Here is a 20,895-nt window from a genome sequence, read left to right on the forward strand (position 1 = left end):
TACTTGCGAGTTGGTTATGGCGTGAAAATAAAACGTGGGCTTTGGACTCGTTTTTATTCTTGATTGCTCCATTAGATACTTGTCAGCCTATGTATTAGAGCACTTAGTACGATTGATTCAAATTAGATTTGTTACCTTGATTTTGTTTGCTTATAAACACACACATACACAAGCAATAACATCAAGACATTCTTTTTCTCTACTGACCTACAGCGATGGATCGTTGCAGTCCATGTTGTAGCTACAGTATGTTCTTCGTTATGCTTAATAGTACTTTAAGGATTTTCCAGATGTCTGTTTTCTATACCACAAGGAGATTACATCACTTGAGTCAAGTGAGCTATAAAAGAGCTATCTAGATGAAAACTCCGTGTGCTGTAGTTCTTTGAGTCTACAAGCAGCAGTTTGACCTTCTCGTTTGCCAGGAAGCGGACATTAGCCAGATGGCTTGAGGGCGAGGGTGTGGACGGTCTCCGCTGTTAAAGTTTGACAAGGATGCCTTCCTGTTAACCTTGTCTTCATTTCTGGTACATCATATACAGAGCACTGCGCCTTTAGCAAATTGGAGAATAAATATGTAGAGAGGACATTTTGATTTCGGAGTCCTTCTCTGGGTGAAAGTAGCCAGAGAAGAGCAGCAAAGAGTAAGGGTGCTCTCACACCAACTCCTCAAACGTCGGTCCATCTGAAGTGAACTCTGGCGCGGTTTGCATGCATATGTCGATGCCAAGCGGACTGACGACCGCGGCAAAAGCAGGAAGCGGACTGTAGAGCAGGGCATTCTGGGATTTTTTTTTAAGATGAGAGTAATCCTACAACTGCTAAAATCGGATGCCACTCCATTTTTGTTTGAATTTTGTGAAGCACTCATGTCTTCTACAGAGGTTTTCATGTTGTTTCCTTCAGCGGTTTTTGGTGCAGCACCACCACAGGCGAGGAAGTGAACAGGTTTTTCAAAGGGTTAAAACCAAAGTTGGTTTGTTGTGGGAAAGTGAAACCGCACCAGCTGAAAATGTAACAAATGTTACCATTTGGCTCCCCGATCAAACCAAGTCTACCGGACTGTCAGGTGTGAAAACACCCTAAAAGAAACTCACATTCAAAGTACGAGAGCGCAAAGCATGGAGGCCACCATCCGCCATCTTGAACATTAAGTTAAAGCTTTGTTACAAATGGGTTTTCCTAGGGGACATAGACCATTACTGTACCTCTACATTGATTTCAAATTGGCTTTGGGATAATAAAGCCAATGTTTTAGAGCAGCCTTCACAAAGTTCTGAATTATATTCTATAGAACATTTGGAGGAAGAGTTGAACAGTTAACTTACAAGTTTGATCCTATCACAGATATAAAGTTCTTAATTTGAAGAAAGTTGAAAACATCTCTCTAATTGTAACATATGAAACAGGAAAACAGTAAAAGTTGTATTACAGTAGAATAGTGCTGCACAAAAAACAAATATGGCTGACTAAGAAAAGAGCAGATGTTGAACTCGTCATTCGTTCTGTTGTTTCATTCCAGACACTGAACAAGAACAACCTGCTGCCAGACGAAAGATCCAACTTCTACCCGACGCCGCTACAGCAGACCAACGTCTACACAACCACCTACTATCCCACGCCACTCGGCAAGTTTGACTACCAACCCAACTCCTCCCCCTCACCATGCAGAACCTACAACAACAGTAACAACAGCTGAGACGCAGCCCGCCGATGACCCTCCACTACCCGTGTCCCGCTCTCTCCCCTCAGCCCCAAATGGACACCGGTACCATGGTGACATAAGTGAACCAATGCAAACAGAAATGTTGTTCAGCGCTTGGCAACGTTTCTGTGCTCTACGCCGTCACCTCCCTGAACCCGTAGTCTCTTCTGCCTGGTGGCGTTTGTGTTTTCAGGGTTGTTTTTGGAACTTCCCATCGAGAGACGTGGATTCGGACTACAAAAGCCCGGCTCCTGGTGAAGTCAAGAACTTATGCAACCAGTCTGGGGGGGGCGTGTGTTTTTGTAAGGAATCTGTCGGGGATGTCGCTGTGTCAACGCCAGCGCTTTATGTGGGGAACAAGTGAAAAGAAAGTCAACAAAAGGCCGAACTCTGGCTTTGGGGAGATTGTCGCGACCGCTTCGGTGCAGGTGCCGGGTCGACGACCCCCGTCTCCAAACACCGATGGGGCAACAACAAAAAAAGTAAACTTTTTTACAGGATAAACATCTTTTTACATCTTTTTGATTTTTGGCTCTCCATTACAAACAACGTTCTTGGCCTGTAATGAACTTGAGTCCCTCAACCACAAAAGCAGTTTCGGAGAACAATGGGCACACGTGTTCCTCGTCCGCGCCGCACAGCGCAGGGCGAGGCAACGACAGCAAAAGAGAAAACTGAATGAAGCCGATGACAAAATAAATTACAGATCGATATCAGCGCGGTGGAGTGGGAGAGGAAATGCGCTCGCTCTCTCGTCCTCCCCGTTGTTGGTATTTTCACGTGACGGGAAAGATAAGAAGTTTAAAGTTGATTAAGCTTTTGTGAGGCTGTTTGGGAAAACTCACACAAAGCACCGTCACCCACAGCTGGAGAGAATTATTGTCTAAATCTGCTTTCCATCAAAGTCCCCGTCCCGTTTTGGAAGACGAGGAGGTGCTTGTATGAAGGTCATAGCCGGGAATTTGGTGGGGCTGTTCGGAACTGCAAAAGCTTTGGGAATGCCGCGGGTGCCTGGGGTGAATTTTGTTCCCATTTCTGTTTTGTTTTGTTTTTCTCCTCTCTTTTTGTTTCATCCGAGAACTACGAGGACTCCCGAAGACGAGGATTGATTGATTCTCCAATTAATTCTCCACTGAATGAATGCAATTCTACTGAGTGCTAAATAGTTCAGTGGTCATATCAAATATGGCCAGTGTGCTGAAGAACTGGATCGGGGTTTTTTGTTGCTATTTTTTCTATGACGGTAGAATAAGCTAGCAGACTGGCACTTGTTCTTTTCTAAATGTTTCGTTTTTACGGCGGTTTTCTGTTCACAACGACCTGTAGCATAGAAGGAGAATATTTTGTTAAATAAGAATATAACTGATTAATAATTCTTGCTTCTCTAATTTCATTTTCGTAACAAATGCATCATCACCACGTGAAATGTTACAAAAATAAAACAATGGATTTTAAAGTCTCCTTTTTTGGGGGTTTCTTTTATATGAATACTAACGAAACCAATTCCTTTCACCCCCTACTTGAAATTAGAAAAGATAAAAATAAAAAATAAAAAATAAAAAAAACTTATGCTTGCTTAGAAGAAAATGAATGTGTGAAAGTGGGAACTGTTAGCGTGGAAAGAGAAAAAAATACAACAAAAAAGGAAAACTATAGGGTTGCTTTGTTTTGTACCATGTAAATGCTTTCATACATATGAGGCGGTTTTTATCTGTGTGTGTGTTTCCAAATTCTGTCACTCTTCAGATGTTCAGCTTGTTTTTTTCTGTTTCGCGTCCGAGATGTTAATCGTAAGTCAAGCGTTGCGCCTCTTGGTGGAATGTACATTATTTATAGCTTGGTTTGTAAAAGGGCATTTTCACTGATCAAAGAATGCTAACTCGGCCAGGCTAACTCAAGTTCAAGCTAATGTACATGCATGACATGAGAGCTCTCTCTGTATATAGGAGCATCAGCCTTCTGCCCATTCAATGTCCCTGAAGAGGAATGTGTAAATGACTCTGTATATTGTATAGCTAACATTTTGTTTAAAAATAAAAAAAGAGAGAAGCCTTATAGTTGTTTAAAGAAAAAAAAAAAAGTGCAGCAGCTAAGTACACAATAAACCCTGCGGTTTGTTTGGGGTCGGAGCTCCGTGATGTGACCTCCGCCTGCGGCTGACGCGACCTCCCCCAGCTGCCCAAACAAACGAGATTGACTGGCTGTACCACTGACGGGAATCAAAAACTATATGGATCAAATAAAATAAGCTAACTGGAAACAAACGGATCATTTTGATCGTTCTGATTTTCTATTGGCCCCGGTCTAAAAGCTCTACACGCGATTGGTCGTTCTGAGCTCCGGCCCCCGGCAATGTGAGGCTCTGTGCCCCTTCTATGCAACTTACCAGGTGTACTGTTAGACCTGTCGTGTAGACTATAATCACTGCCTTTTAGACACTGTGAACTTTTTTGTACCCTATATTTTTGTATATTGTACATGATTAAGGACAATAAACCTTGATGCCAACACATCACTGTTATGGCTAGCTGGGTGTGTGGGCCTAATCGCTTGGATTATCCAGCGGATTAGACCGGGACCCTGAGTGAAAAACAGGTAAGTATGAACATGGACGCCTGAGTTAAAAACTCTTCACACGTCAATGTTTTGTTTTAACTTATTTAAGGGATGTGAGAGTGAACAGCAAATATTTGCCTTGGTTAAAGGCCCCACATACTTGGGCATCCTGTGCTGAGGTCCACTCATGCTCATGGTGGACTCGAAGTGAGCGTCCGCCGAACAGGGTAAGGTCAATCTTTACAACCGCATATGCATGCTCGGTGTTGCAAAGTAAGCTGCTTGGCAGGAAACAATGCATCGTCTCATCTTGTGACAGCTCAGGTTGATTTAGGGCCTTCAAATGATCGGGATACTTTTAATTCTGTCCTCTCGAAGACGTAAAGAGGCACGCGTTCTGAAAGGAACGGTTCACTTTAATTCCCAGTTTGGATGTGAAACGTCACAAAGGTTGATCCCACCAGGAAGCTGGATGAACATCTTGGACTTCCTTGTTGCACAAACTGGCAGATGTGTCGGGTGAAATACGGCAGTGGGAGTAGCAGACCGAGCAGCGGCATCGACTGCAAAGCAGGGATTTCATTAGGGGAAATATATAATAAAGCTAAATCACATTAGGTGTGGTATTATCATTCAGTCCACTTAAATAAGAGACTACCCTGCCTGTAAAATGTGCTCCTCTACCCAGCAGGTAAGTGGAAACAGTCTGAGCTTAAAACGTGTCACAGAAGGGCATCTTCTCCGTTTCATCCAGAGACAACAAATGACTGCAGCGCCAAAATCCTTGGCTGTGTGAGAGAGGTGGTGGTGGGGAGGGAAGAGATGGATGAGACAACCGAATCCAGTAGTCAGGGTGTGTCCAGCAGAGAGCCCGTGGATCACTGCTGGTGCCAGTGGCCCTGACACCAGCGCTTTATCATTACACCACAAATGATTCTGCTGCTGCTGCGCAGGAAAATCAAGATCGGAGCCGAAGAACAGCTTCTGTCACAGGCAGGTGAGTCGCTAAATAAAGCGCTCTCAGTCTTTAGCCCTCACATAAATAACGGAGAAGAACATTATTTGTGTTTCACTGCGACTCAACGTCACAGTGACTGTCAGGCCAAGCAGCTCCAACGCACAGCTTGAAACCCATAAACGCACAAGAACGCGACGTCCTGGTTCAGTTAACTCTACGCCGTACCTCTCAATTACGGAGCGTTATTAATGGGCCCGCTGGAAGTATTTGTCAGTGGGGGGATTCTGCTTGCAAACAGGAGCAGAGACGGGCTGGCTGGCTGGCTGGCAGCCAGGAGGAGGTCACTGGGAGGAGCCAGTGGGCCGGAGGAGGAGAACGCTGGAGGAGATGAAGGTGGGCCAGTGGGAACGCTGCCATCCGCTTTGAAGACGATGACAAGTAAGCAAGGGGAGTACTGGTTCCTGATGACCGTCGATATTAATGAGTTGTGTTAAAAAAACAAGATAACAGCTGTGTGAAAAATTGAGTCCGTATTTTGGACAAAAACAGCACTGCACTTGTTTATCGTTTGCTATCTTGGAAGTGATGCCCTACCTTTGGGCAATTGTTTTACAAGTTTAACATTTCACATGATGAAATACCTTTTTATCACATGAAGAGAAACTAGGAGACCAAATCTTTTTTTTTTTTTAATGTAATACATTTTTTTTATTTCATTATGGTACAGCTACTGAAGCTACAGTGTCTTGCCAACCTATCAAGACCCATATATTGATACCTTGAGAGGTTGACCTCTGGTGACCTCTGTGACCCTTTTTTTAATATTGAAGATAAAAATGCCACAAATAAAAACTTTGATCTGTTACAACCACAAACTGAAATCATATTGGGATTTTTAATAGTGCATGCATATATATATATATATATATATATATGTAAATAGTAGTTATGAATTTTATGGTAACATATACTCAACTGAGGTGTTCACTACATAGGCAATGTGTTGCACTATATTTTTAAAAAAACAATTTTTGACACATATATTTCAGATTATTCAACAAATTGTGATACTCACACTTATGTGATGCTAAAGCAAAAACAAAAAAGTTCGTAATGTCTGAAAGTCTGTAAGTATCTTTCCTCACCACACTGTATTCGAAATGTGGCAGCTGTTTTACTTCCATGCCTTTTTTACATATTTCTCCAGTTTTGACATGGAAATGTATATAATTAGTTTGAACTGCAAGTCTGAAAACAGTTGGAAAGAGAAAAAAAATGCTTAAAAAAAAAAGAAAAGATGGTTCTCACTCTTTAAATATCTGCAGATTTCCATTGTGGTTTGATTGGCTAATTAAATATTTGCTAATAATCATGATCTAAAGCGCAGCAGCAGTAATGAATTTTATGCTAATACAGCGATAGCGCCCGAGGTGTACGTTTGTGGATAATGTTTGCCGAGCAGCTGCTGCTGCTGCAGAGGCTCGTTCAACTTGCACCCGTTTAGGAAGCCGTCACGTTACGCAGCAGCATATTAGGATTATCAGACGTTCACTCGGCTGCCTTGTTTACAGAGTAAATAGCTTCTTGTTTGGTCTATAGGTGAATTCTGAAATAACTTGGAGTTACGTTCACAATAAACATTGTGTAGATTAATTACACACAGATAGATGTTTGAAAGCCTCTGTTTATGTCAACTACAATGAGTTTCCACTTACAAGTACTGAAAATATGACATTTAAAATTAGATTACTTCAAACCAATGAACAGAGAAATGTAGCCAATGCCTGATTAATGAATTTTCAAAAAACGTACTTTTAATCTGACTAATGAGCTTCATCAGAGCACACGCTCTAATTTATTAAACATGACCGCATGTTCAAGAGGATGCGTTGTGGAGACGGACCAGGAGACTCCTTGTTCTCAGCGGTTCCTTTTGAAGCCGAAAGTGACGAAACCAAAGGAGAACTTTGAACGCTCGCCTTTCACTTCTCTGCAAGGAGCCACGTTGGAGTGCGGGCGCCAACCGGTTAACCCCGGCTGACAGAGAGGGATGAGAGGGACGGAGTGAGCGGGCAGTGATGGAGAGTCCTCCCCTCGTCCCAATAAGGCAGAGAGAGAGAGAGAGAGAGAGGCCTGGCAAACCACGTTAAATCCCCCGGCCCGGACGCCATATTTCTCACATGGAGCCATGCTTCTCACATTTCACCGTTGGAGCTGAGGGCCCGTTTCCAAGAATCTCATTCGACAAACATTTGGGTTCATGGTGGTTGTGTGACGGGGAGCCTGAGCGAGCCATTTGCGTTTTATTCAATCTACTTAACTAGCTGACAGAGGTCTTACAGGCTGCCAGCCACACTGAGGGCAGGCAATATTGATGATGGCGCTGTAAACAAAAACTGCTGATGACAGAGAGATATAGACGGAGGGGGCCGCGCCTCACGTAGGACCCGGAACGCCAGGCGACATAACCTCACAGCGGGATAAATCAGAGGGTCACGGATTCCTGAACGACGCCTGGAAGGTTTGGTCACGTTTATTTCCTGATCTGCTGCGGTGGGCAAAATTACAGCGTTTATGTCACAGGCAGACAGAGGCATTTCGCTTGAAAATATCGCAACGTTTTGTACCAGTCTTTTTGGCTTAAAGGTGAGGGATGTGGATGACTGTGATTTGAGCAAATGTGTAAAAATCTTTTTATATTTACTTTGGGTCAAAAAAAAGTCCCCAATAAACGGTAACACTTCATTGGACAGGGTGTGCATAAGACGGACATGATACTGTCATAAACATGACATAACGCATGAACGAGTCGTTATGAATGTCTATGACCGATGTCATGAAGTGTCATTGGGTAAATAATGACACTTTTAATGCAACGTTGCTCTAAACGTTGCATTAAAAGTCCATTAGAAGTGCCAACTTTCTGTTATAGATGTTCAAAAAGACTCGTTCATGTTCATGACAGTGTCATGTCAGTCTTATGCACACCCCATCAAATAAAGGGTTACCAAAAAAAACTTGCTGCTTTCAGGCATTGCTTGCAAAATTTTCAATCGTATTTGCTCACTTTATGTTTTAGAAATTGCATTTTCCTCATCTTCCTACATATGAGGAAGATGTTTCAGATCCAACAGTTCCATCAACGTGTGACGCCCCACAGCGTTTCTTTTTAATCCTTTCCAACAATAAATCCCAAAAATATTTGAACGAAATCAATTTCTAAATTGATATTCTCCGTTTTTGGTCAGATTAGAGCCTAAAAACCAAAAACACTTTATTAACATACTTCAGTGTAGGCCTCAAAAGAATACAAATGAGCCTGAAATTATTATTATTTTTGCTCATGAATCCTGTCATAGCAGCAGTATGGATTACAAATTTCTTTACAAATTGTCATTACAAAACTTCTCTGCCACAGTGTGAGACTTTATTATAATCGTACTGTATTATAGTCTTGTTTTCATTTCTTTATGGTGTTTTATAATGTTATATTTTAAATTTTAGGTATGCTTTATAAGTCCATTCATTCACCGACTTCTTCCATTGTGTCAGTTCAGTGGCATAGCTGAACAAATTACATAGGTGACTAAATAAGGCTTAATGTCTTCTTGACTTCTAGGTCTGACATTTCTTGGGGTTGACACTCTAAGCTCTACTTTTTTTTTTTTTTTCAATTGGTGCAAATTATTTTATTATATTCAAAAAATATCAAATTCACCGTTGCAGAACAAAAACTCGTGACAGTTTAATAATAATGAAATAAGAATAATAATAAAAAAATACCTATTAAAAAAAAGAGTGAAAATTTACTGGAGGCAGGGGAAATCCCCAACAGAAAACAAAACAGGCACAAACTGAACAAGGAATCCAGCAGGGAAAGACTGAAACGGCGAGGCTTACGTACTGCAGCAAAGACACCAAGACAGAAAGAAACCTCAAGCTAACCTGTGAAAGCAGACAAATACACAAGACACAAGACGCAGCATTGAGCTTTAAGGAATGAACAAGCATCATACACCAAACCCCAGGGACAGCAATGACAAAAATCTGAATAATACACACAAAAGAGAACCAAAAACACAAACACTAGAAGAACCTGACAGGAACAATTTAAAGGAAACAACATAGATGTACAGCAAGCAGAACCTGTGAAAATAGAGCTGAAGGAAAGAATCCATCAGGTGGAAACTGTGGATCATAAATCCCCGTCAAAGAAAATGAACCTTCGTAAAAGTCAAACACCCATGGATATGACACAACAGGCACTTTATAAAATAACAGAAACTATGCAAGACTTTCCGTATAGAAGGACCACTGGAGCACCTTACAGGGCGATAAGCAAGGTGGCATTTAAAATACGAGCTTTTATATTTCTTTGTCTATTTTGACTTAAGTTTTATTCATTTGCTCTGTATTTTTCATCAATTTTCTTCAGAAGAGATAATCCTCAGTTTTCACAGATGACGACAGAAACATTTCCAACCACTTGAGCGAGTCGAGCTGTTACCGTAACGACCGGGGGAAAAAAACTTCTCCTCCGGTCCCAGCCGCACTTTGAAGAAAAACAAAATCTAATAATCGCTGTGCAGCTGCGGACCTGACAGACTTTTGAGGACAATCACAGCTTCGGTTCTGATGCTACCGGCTGAAATGAACTGGTTTTTGTTCTTTAAAGGAGTCCGCAGTGAGAGGTCTTGAGTGGCGGAAATATTTCTTTAACAAAAACTGTTAAAGTCAAACAAATTTACAAAATAATTCCAATGATATTGTAGGGGCCTGAGGCAGGTTTCTAATAGATTTTAATTTACTAATTTATAATGAGATCCGAAGCTATGCATAAAATATTCTGGGCTACAGTCCCTATAGCTCATATTTTATGATGCCTATGCAGCCAAGCCATGAATTAATCTGACACGATTCTTTATATTTATGACTCGTTTGACGTCCTCTTAAATTCACAGCGGCTTGTATTCCATATTTTGTCACGTCACACTGAAATTATTATTTTTTTTTCTAATTAAAAATGTATGTGACAAATTAAAGAATAATGGAGAAATGCAAAGTTTTCATTTTTTTTCATGTTATTCTGATACAGCAAAATCAAATCCTTCACAAAAAACGAAACAAAACAAAAAAAACCTGCCTTTTGAATGAGCTGGTCAAATGAGACCAAAGTCACATTTTTCTGCTGAACACACCATCACTAGAGCGAAACACGGTGGCGGAAGTATAATGCAGGGACATCAGAGCAGGTCAGAGGTCACGGGGACATGGATGGAGCTAAATAGAGAGGGGGGAAAAAAATACTTTAAGTAGTGTAATAGACCTAATACTGGACACAGATTTACCAAAATTGACTGAAGAACTTCAAATCCCAGTGGATGAGGGCCGGTATCCTCCAACTGTTGATTGTGTCTGTTAATCAATACACCTGGATCAAATAATCACGTCATTGCCAGAACTTATCAGATACCAAGAATCTAATACCCCTGGTTCAGATCAAAGTTTATTTGCTTCACCAACGTCTACAGCCTCATTTGTAGAACCTGTTCACACAAACATCCCGATGTGATTACATACATGGTGTCTTTTGCACAATCTTTTTTTTTTCTGTACTGTACTAACATCCTGTATGGTAAATAGTCTGTTGCCTTCTTAAGGCCATGGTCTTGAGCCGGAATAGGGCATCAAAATCAAAAGTAAGTCTTAGCCTTTCCTGCTCTTTCAAAGCAGCTGAAGACCTCGGTTTGGATGGATTCAGTTATTGAGTTACAGCAGATGAGCTGGGCTTTTTTTCTTCTTCTTCTTTACTCTGATGCATCTAAAACACACAGAGGAGCAGCAACCCTCTGATGCAGGCGCTCTCGTTAAAACGGGGAAGCAAACATTCGGACCTAGATGTAAGCTATCTAGACGTACATAGCCGGTAGAGACCTGCAGGGGGGGTCACTTCAAAAGCTCTACAAAGTACTGGCGTCCAGGGAAACAAATTTAAATGCATGCCACCCTTTCTGGATTGTTAGATTTTTAAATGTCAGCTTAAGTCGTGAATAATTTATGTTCCGCTTCACAATTATGCATTACTCTATCACATAAAATCCAGATAAAACACATGAAAGCTTATGCTTGTAACACGATAAAAAAAAATTAAAAATAAATCAAATGCAAAGCAGTGTAGCCCTAACTACAAACTGGGATCATTTTGAGGTGAATGATTGACACTGGTTGACATTGACCTGCTGTAAGCAAATTTTCACTGTGTTTTATTGCCTTCGTGGCACATTTATTTACACTAGGAGTACCAGAGAAAGGTCATTTAACATTTCTACCTTTGGAGCCCAGAGACGGGTCGACTGACCTGAAGGATTTTAGCTAGCAGGCGCTTTTATTCTGTAAATAAGGCCATTACCCTGGTAATTACCCTGGTAACGGCCTCAACGCATCTCACAGTTGCACAATTGTTCCTTAGACTTCGACTTAGACTGACTTTATTGTCATTTTGCATGCACAGGGTGTATACAGAACGAAATTTCGTTGCGTACGGCTCAGGACAGTGTTTGAGCTTCCAATGTTGTGAGTTTACTCCAGAATAAAATAAAATACAGTATAAAATATGAATATAAATCTAAATATAAAATATAAAGTGCAGAATGACAGTAAAATAGAAGTTATTTAGCTCTGTACATGTGCAAGGTATAAAGTGGAGACCAGTTTTTGAGTGCAGTCCAGTTAAGAGTTCAGCAGTCTGATGGCAAGTGGGAAAAAGCTGTTTCAGAACCAGGTGGACCTGCACCGGATCCTGCGGAACCTCTTTCCAGAGGGCAGCAGGGAGAACAGTCCATGGTGGGGGTGTGAGGGGTCACTGATGATGTTTCGGCCTCGGGACACGCATCCTGCATCGATGGTTGACCTGACATTTCGCCCTTTTGCCTGAGCTGGGTGTGGAAGGTTGTTGCCGAAGCAGTTTCTCCTTGTGTGCCTTCTTCTCACTCACATGAGAGTTACCGAACTCTTTTGCAAGCTCAACCAGGAAGTCCACCCGTCTCTCCTGCACCCCAATGCATGCCTGATAAAGCACATGTGCATTCAGTGCTGCCATGTCGATCATGTTTGCCAGGTTTGCTGACCAGCTGTCACATAGTGATGGAACCTTGGTCACCCCCCCGCAAGATTATGACTGAAATAAATGCCATTAGTTCTTGTGAACTAAATAGGTGAAGCAGTCACCTATTTATCCTCCACAGCACAAAAGGCTGCATGCAAATGTGCATGTGCAAAGTCTCCCAGATTTCTTTTGCTTACACTTTTTGCATGATTTTTTTGAGGTGGATCAACACAATTAAATTGGTTAGTTTATTTCTAAACTGTCATTTTAAACCCACTTAGCTTTATTTAAAAGAAAAACATTACTAATTTCTTTTAGAAAAACCATTGCATATTTTTTGAAACAGATTGTATGTTTTGCAAACTCTATGTACATTTGGCAAAATGACCTGGATAGTGCAGCACAACATCATGGATCAGCTGCAAAAGGTCACATCTCTCCAAAAACACTTCATGTACGCTTCAAAACTAAACTGAAGACCTACAAGAGAGTCTACTGTACAGCTGCCTCCATCATAGATCGCACCCACCCCCAAGATGGACTATTCACACTCCTACCTTCTGGCCTGACGGTCAATGGCCACATTTACAATTGAAGAATGGATGCTAATTTGAGCCATCAGAGTCGTTGGTTCTTTTGGCACTGTTTCAGTAAGTCTGGGGAGAAATCGAAAACCTAGTACTTCTACCCACTCTATGGAGGGAATTGTTTCCTGAATTTAGGAAACTAAAACTACATCAAAATCCTGCGTTATGCGATGATAATAACTTCTCTACAACTTCCTATAACCTGTTTCCAAGCAAAACCCAAAGGGTTAAAAATCCTATTTCTATGTTCCTTAGGAAAAAGGTTCATTGGATCATTTGTGATTTTAGATTTCACAGTTTATGTTTAAGGTTACTCCACTAGCCTGAGTTATCTCTATTGTCAGATGGACCACAAAACAAACCCACTCCCCCCTTCATGAACCTCCTCTCACCTCTTGCAGGGGCAGGAAAAAGAGCTGATAAGGATTTCAAGAGAAACTCCTAATTCTTCTGCTGCTTCATTAGCATTTGGCTCTTGTATCATGAGATATGTTTTAGTTTCATCTCATTTTAAAATGTGGGGGTCTTCTGTTGCTTTACTTCTAAAGTTGTAACTTTGTTATCATGCTCTAGTGTTTTGCCAGGGGGCTTCATATGGTGGTCAGTTGGACCTGGTGGGGGTCGGAGTTGCAGCACCGCTGCAGCTTCTGCCTGTTCTCCCCTGCTGAGCTGCTGCAAGCTGCTGTGAGCAGGAGTTGCAGCTCCTCCCTGGTGCTTCATTGTTCTCTAGTCTAAATAAACATACTTGTTGCTTCCTCCTGCTTATTTTTATTTGCAACACTCTCTTCTTTCTGTAGTTGCTTTTAATCATGTCTTATTACAGTTTAGTGTTGATTCTCTACAAGTAGCTCCTCATGCACCAGTGTCACACAAAAAGATCTTTTTCCCAATAACCAATAGTTATTTCAGGCTTAATGTTAACCATTGATAGCAAATCGTGTAAATTTAGCAAAACTTCCCTCGTTTGATCAATTTCCATTTCATTCACTTCATCTAATTTGGGATGCGATGTCTCATTATCAGACTCTGGTTCACTCAGAGCTGATTCTAATTATACTCAGGCGTTTTGTTTCTCAGGACAGTTTCTGGCCAAATGTCCTTCTTTTCCACAACACCCTGAATTATTTGATCTTAGATTTCCTCTTCTCCCTCTAAAACCTCCTTTTTATAAAATATTCCTGCTGAAGCTTTTTTTAATGTTTACTACCTTCTCAGCATGGAGGGAAATAATTCACATACTCATCTAATGTTCCAGTTCCCAATTCTATATAAATGATTTACTCATATTAACCCATAATTTACTGTCCATTTGTTCAGAAGTTTTTATTTTCACAGGGTTCTGCCTTTCAATAACCTTCCAATCTTTACACTGCAGTTCATCTTTTGGTTCACACTTACTGCTGTTTTACCCATTTTGAACAATTTAGTCCAGTTCATCAACACATAGGATGATCTAAAACTGGGATTTTTATAGCGGGGCAACAATTTAAACAAATACCAATTGTAGTCATTCTCAATAAAGCATATCTGAATCCGGACTGAAAAAAGAAGCAAGTGAATAAACAGTGTACAGAAACAATAAACCAAAGAAAAAAATACTAAAGTAAAAGCAAAACCGTAATAAAAATGAAATGCACAAGAAACTAAAAACAAAAAAAAACAGTAACAGAAGTTGTACCACTATGGTCTGGAAAGTGCTCTCTTCTTCTAGTTGTTTACTCGTCAAAGTTAAACTTGACTTTCCAGACTCGACTGTCTCTCCTGAGGGAAGATAGGAGGAATCCTTCTCTATGTCAGTGGTCTGGGCAGCAGTCGGTACCTGGATCCAGCTATCAATGGTGGCCTGTGTCCCATCGGTTTGTGTAGCCTTGGTCAAAACAGCACTTAAATTCTCAGGCTCAACTGTTTCTTTCTCCGAGGGAAGATTGGAGGAATCCTTCCCTCGGACAGTTTCCTGGATGGCTTCGTGGATCCAGGTATCAACTGCCGCGTGGCACCAATATATTGCTGCGTTCGACAAAACAGCACTTGAATTTCCAGACTCAACTAATTCTTTCTCTGAGGGAAGATTGGAGAAATCGTTCCCTGTCTCAGCGGTCTGGACAGCGCTCTCTTTATGGGTCCAGTCTTCTTGTGCCGTCTTCATCAGAGAAAAAGTTGAGTCTTCAGACTCAACTTCGGGGTCCTTACCAGCCGGTGAAGGACCAAAAGGAAAAGCACAAACATCATCGTGCTCAGAGAAGCAAGCTTCCCCAGCCGGGGAAGCTTGGATCTCTGGCGAGGAAGGCTCCTCTAAAACTTCCCCAACCGGGGAAGGTTCAAAAGGGATGGCATCAAAATCACCATACTGGGAGAAGCAAACTTCTCCAGCCGGAGAAGTTTGCTTCTGTGGCGAGGAAGGCTCCTCTAAAACTTCCCCAACCGGGGAAAGTTCAAAAAGGATGGCATCAAAATCATCATATTGGCAGAAGCAAGCTTCTCCAGCCGGAGAAGCTTGCTTCTGTGGCGAGGAAGGCTCGCAAGGAACCTCCGCAGTGGAGGAAGGTTCAAAAAGGAACGCATCAAACTCATCATACTGGGAGAAGCAAGCTTCTCCAGCCGGAGAAGCTTGCTTCTGTGGCGAGGAAGGCTCCTCTAAAACTTCCCCAACCGGGGAAGGTTCAAAAAGGAACGCATCAATTTCTTCATATTGGGAGGAGCAAGCTTCTCCAGCCGGAGAAGCTTGCTCCTGTGGCGAGGAAGGCTCGCAAGGAACCTTCGCAGTGGAGGAAGGTTCAAAAAGGAACGCATCGAAATCATCGTACACAGACTCAGTGCTCTCGTCCTTAGAAACACTTTCTTCTGAATCGCTCCCAGGAAAGATCTTGTCAAAAGCCTTCTGCATTTTGGTGCTAACCAAATATCCAAGTCCAAAACCCAGGGGAAAAAACACGCCAACTAAAATCCTGTTCATGATGAAAAGCTTTGGTAGAAACAGTGTTGAAGTTCGAAGATCTGGCTGAATATGAACTGATGATTTGAAATACAAGCCCTCATAACCTCAGAAGTTCTTTGATCGTTTGATCACATCACAGATGAGGTCATAGCTATAATGAGGTCACAGTAGTTCTCAGGCAATGTCTCATTTCTGCTTGTTTCTATGGAAACGCTCAGATCAGTTCCACATGACCCAAAAAATTGACCCTTTGCAACTGTGTCACTTAATCATTCGAGGTGCCATGACAGACGTCGGAAGTGAGGATGGGAGTATGGACCTTACCAAGCTCCGCCCACAACCGACCTAGAAAATCCCACATGGCCTCAAGTCTCACAAACAAAGCCTCACAGCGCGTTGTTTCTATGTAAACATGGCGTCTTCCACTTCCACTGATTCTCTGCAGTGTATTTCTGACTCCATTAGTGCATCATTTCTACCGGATTTTCACAATATATCAGCTACTGCAATGGACAGAGGAACCAATGAGTTCATGTCATCTTTTTTGGATGAGATCAAGGTGTTTGAGTCACGCGATGCTTCCAACATTGTGCACGTCACAGCAAAATGCTTTCGCTCGATGAGGAATACTGCAGATCCACACACCCTCTACATCAATATAGCTGTGGACTACTAGATCACTGATGCCTATTGTTCTTGCAAGGCTGGGTAAGTCGGGCATTCGTCGTTTTGTAGGCTACTTTTGAAATCGGTGGGTGATTCCTGTGGTTTGTTGGCAAATGTTTGAGTGCATATAAAAATAAGACATGGTCAAAGTCAACTACGTCCCTGTTGGACTGACACATTAAATAATCAGTCCATGGAAAAGAATCCATGCTGCACCCCTGATTTTACATACCTGCATGTGAACAGCCATAAAAAGGAAGTCTCCGTTTTTTCATGCTCATGCAAAATGCACTTTAAATGGACGCCATGCAGTGAACAGTTAAAAAAAAAACAAAATCAGGTCACATCTGTTTTACTGTGAATTGGTTCAGTCACACATCACAATGAACAAAGTCAATTCAGGCCAACAAAATACCTGAGAAGAGGAAACTATTACTCCATGCTGAAGCTGACACCCATTGATTTATATAGCTTGACTATAGATTGACTATAGATTGACTATAGCATCTATTGATTATAGCTTGACTATAGATTGACTATAGATTGACTATAGCATCTATTGATTATAGCTTGACTATAGATTGACTATAGATTGACTATAGCATCTATTGATTATAGCTTGACTATAGATTGACTATAGCATCTATTGATTATAGCTTGACTATAGGTTGACTATAGCATCTATTGATTATAGCTTGACTATAGCTTGACTATAGCATCTATTGATTATAGCTTGACTATAGATTGACTATAGCATCTATTGATTATAGCTTGACTATAGATTGACTATAGCAACTATTGATTATAGCTTGACTATAGCATTCATTGATTATAGCTTGACTATAGATTGACTATAGCATCTATTGATTATAGCTTGACTATAGCTTGACTATTGTATCTATTGATTATAGCTTGACTATAGATTGACTATAGCATCTATTGATTATAGCTTGACTATAGATTGACTATAGCGTCTATTGATTATAGCTTGACTATAGATTGACTATAGCATCTATTGATTATAGCTTGACTATAGATTGACTATAGCATCTATTGATTATAGCTTGACTATAGATTGACTATAGCAACTATTGATTATAGCTTGACTATAGCATCCATTGATTATAGCTTGACTATAGATTGACTATAGCATCTATTGATTATAGCTTGACTATAGATTGACTATAGCGTCTATTGATTATAGCTTGACTATAGATTGACTATAGCATCTATTGATTATAGCTTGACTATAGATTGACTATAGCATCTATTGATTATAGCTTGACTATAGATTGACTATAGCGTCTATTGATTATAGCTTGACTATAGATTGACTATAGCATCTATTGATTATAGCTTGACTATAGATTGACTAGAGCATCCATTGATTATAGCTTGACTATAGATTGACTATAGCTTGACTATTGTATCTATTGATTATAGGTTGACTATAGATTGACTAGAGCACCCATTGACTATAGATTGACTATAGCATCTATTGATTATAGCTTGACTATAGATTGACTATAGCATCTATTGATTATAGCTTGACTATAACATCCATTGATTATAGCTTGACTATAGATTGACTATAGCATCTATTGATTATAGCTTGACTATAGCACCCATTGATTATAGCTTGACTATAGATTGACTATAGCATCTATTGATTATAGCTTGACTATAGCATCCATTGATTATAGCTTGACTATAGCACACATTGATTATAGATTGACTATAGCATATATTGATTATAGCTTGACTATAGATTGACTATAGCATCTATTGATTATAGCTTGACTATAGCACACATTGATTATAGATTGACTATAGCATATATTGATTATAGCTTGACTATAGATTGACTATAGCATCTATTGATTATAGCTTGACTATAGCACCCATTGATTATAGATTGATTATAGATTGACTATAGCATCCATTGATTATAGATTGACTATAGATTGACTATAGCACACATTGATTATAGATTGACTATAGATTGACTATAGCACACATTGATTATAGATTGACTATAGCACCCATTGATTATAGCTTGACTATAGCACACATTGATTATAGATTGACTATAACATCCATTGATTTAGCTTGGCAAACAGTAAATGAATGTTTACCTACATGAGCTTTTCTATACAAGAGAAACGACACTAGAAGTCCTTAATATTCCAGACCAAAATGTGGAGATGATGAGACGGTCAGACATTTGTTTTGGGGATGTTCCTTTGCTCAACGGGTGTGGTTATTATTGTTACCACGGTTACAGGTTATTATTTCATATATAATAATAGCCTTTGGGTTGTTGAAGGAAAATTGGGGGAGGAATGATTTTTTGTGGTGGATAATTGTTAACTGAAAGACGCTCTTTGGAAAACGAGGAACATCCTGATTTTTAAGAAACATTTAGTAGCAGAAACAACTAACAAAAAGTGTGGCTACATTTATTAAAAACTATATTTGTAAAAACTCTTTGGGTAAAAAAAAAAGTGAAAACAAAATGTTAATGTGGAAAATACCTGGACAATTTTTGATCCTTTTGGACTAAATAGAATTTGTATATCTCCACTGAATGAACGGTTTGTGTATTACATAATATTTTATTATGCCCTATATTTATTATTATTATTTTACTTATGAGTGGGAAGACACACATTCCAGGCTAAACAATTACAGTGAAGTTTAACAGGGGCATAGAAGTTTGGTAATAATGCAACACCCATATTTCCCATGTTTTGTCCTTTATCTCTTTTTTCATGCAGCTCTCCATGTCCTGTTAGTTCCTCCCAGCTTAGATCAGCTTGATCTGTTTCTTTAGACTCAGTGGGAACAGAATGAATGTGAGAAGAGATTCTGAATTTGAGGTTATTTTTAAACCATAAAAGTTGATCAAATTTAATGTTTTTAAACCATAAACGATGATCAAACTTTAATGTTTTCTTTTGTTTGTTTTTATATGACTTGACCTCAGATAACTTGTTTGTACCAGGCTTCACGCCAACGAGTTCAAACCCGGAATCACACGTCACAGAATGACGTCTATATATGTGAGGTGAATATACATCAGGATATGTGGCCTCTGATTGGCTCAGCTGGTTATTGGTATTAAATGACGGCAATCTGTGTCATGTGACTAAACTTTAATAGTCACGTGACATTTGATATAGCTATATGATGTTGCTATATAGAAATAGATATTTAAATCTTCATCACTGTATTTTTTATACAGTCTTTGAATGTAGACTGTATAAAATCTGCATTTTATACAGTCTATTTGCGATAATTTAGTCACTTTGTCTTTTCTTTGTCATGTCAATATTTGTAAAAACAAAAACAAAATATTCTACCAGTTTATAAAATGTATAATTACATTACAAAAAAAAATGTCGTTACAGGAAATCTTAGTGACAGGGCCTATAAATGAAAGTATATATAATTAAACTCAGGGGCGATTCTAGGATCTGACCTTTAGGGCTGCTGAGCCCCCAGCAGGGATAAGACCCATGAAAAGATATTTGTTTGTTCAGTTTTCTAAATCTAACTGCTTATTTACATACATTCACAAACAAAATAAAGAGACATGTTGTCAGTAATTCATAGAATAAAAGAACAATGTTCATTTTACTCAAACATAAACCTATAAAGAGTAAAATCAGAGAAACTTTTCATTTTTTCCAGAGGTGTATATACTCAGTTTGAAATAAAATCTCAACATTACATCATGCCTGCCAACATCTGCTAACATTAATGAGTTCAATCAATGCATTTTTATGACAGGCTAAATGTGTCTTGGGCATTGTGATTCTTGATATTTTTTGTTCAATGGCTCTTTTGTTCTTTTTTTTGTAAATAAGATTCTTAATCTTTTATTTCTGGCCAGTGTTCACTCTTTTGTTTGTCCATTATTCTTTTCACACCCATATTTCCCATGTTTTGTCCTTTATCTCTTTTTTCATGCAGCTCTCCATGTCCTGTTAGTTCCTCCCAGCTTAGATCAGCTTGATCTGTTTCTTTAGACTCCGTGGGAACAGAATGAATGTGAGAAGAGATTCTGAATTTGAGGTTATTTTTAAACCATAAAACTTGATCAAACTTTAATGTTTTTAAACCATAAAAGTTGATCAAACTTTAATGTTTTCTTTTGTTTGTTTTTATATGACTTGACCTCAGATAACTTGTGTTGTTGCGCAACACCCCCCCCCTCCTTCCTGTCTCTACTGTCTCACTCTCTGCTTCCTCTTCTGAGAGGGGAGATGTGCTACCAGCTCTCCATCTAACGGGTTAATTGAGTTTCCTAAATCTGCCGGGATTTACCCTGTCCAGAACTGAAGTAAACTCTGTTTAAGCTGGTTTCGAGAAACGATTCAC

The 20,895-nt window shown here is 39.9% G+C and overlaps 1 protein-coding gene across 3 annotated transcripts in view; it reads left to right on the forward strand.

The window, feature by feature from the left end:
• sema5b (semaphorin 5B) overlaps positions 1-4,217 on the forward strand; it is a 236,644-nt gene extending 232,427 nt beyond the window's left edge. For all 3 annotated transcript variants that reach the window (XM_023336501.1, XM_023336503.1, XM_023336502.1), the window contains one exon: positions 1,523-4,217. In XM_023336501.1, the coding sequence (XP_023192269.1) occupies positions 1,523-1,699 (177 nt within the window). In that variant the 3' untranslated portion in view covers positions 1,700-4,217. The remainder of the gene's footprint in view (positions 1-1,522) is intronic.
• The last annotated feature ends 16,678 nt before the right edge of the window (positions 4,218-20,895 follow it).

Source organism: Xiphophorus maculatus, chromosome 7 (genome assembly GCF_002775205.1).
Source record: "Xiphophorus maculatus strain JP 163 A chromosome 7, X_maculatus-5.0-male, whole genome shotgun sequence".
Lineage (NCBI taxonomy): Eukaryota > Metazoa > Chordata > Actinopteri > Cyprinodontiformes > Poeciliidae > Xiphophorus > Xiphophorus maculatus.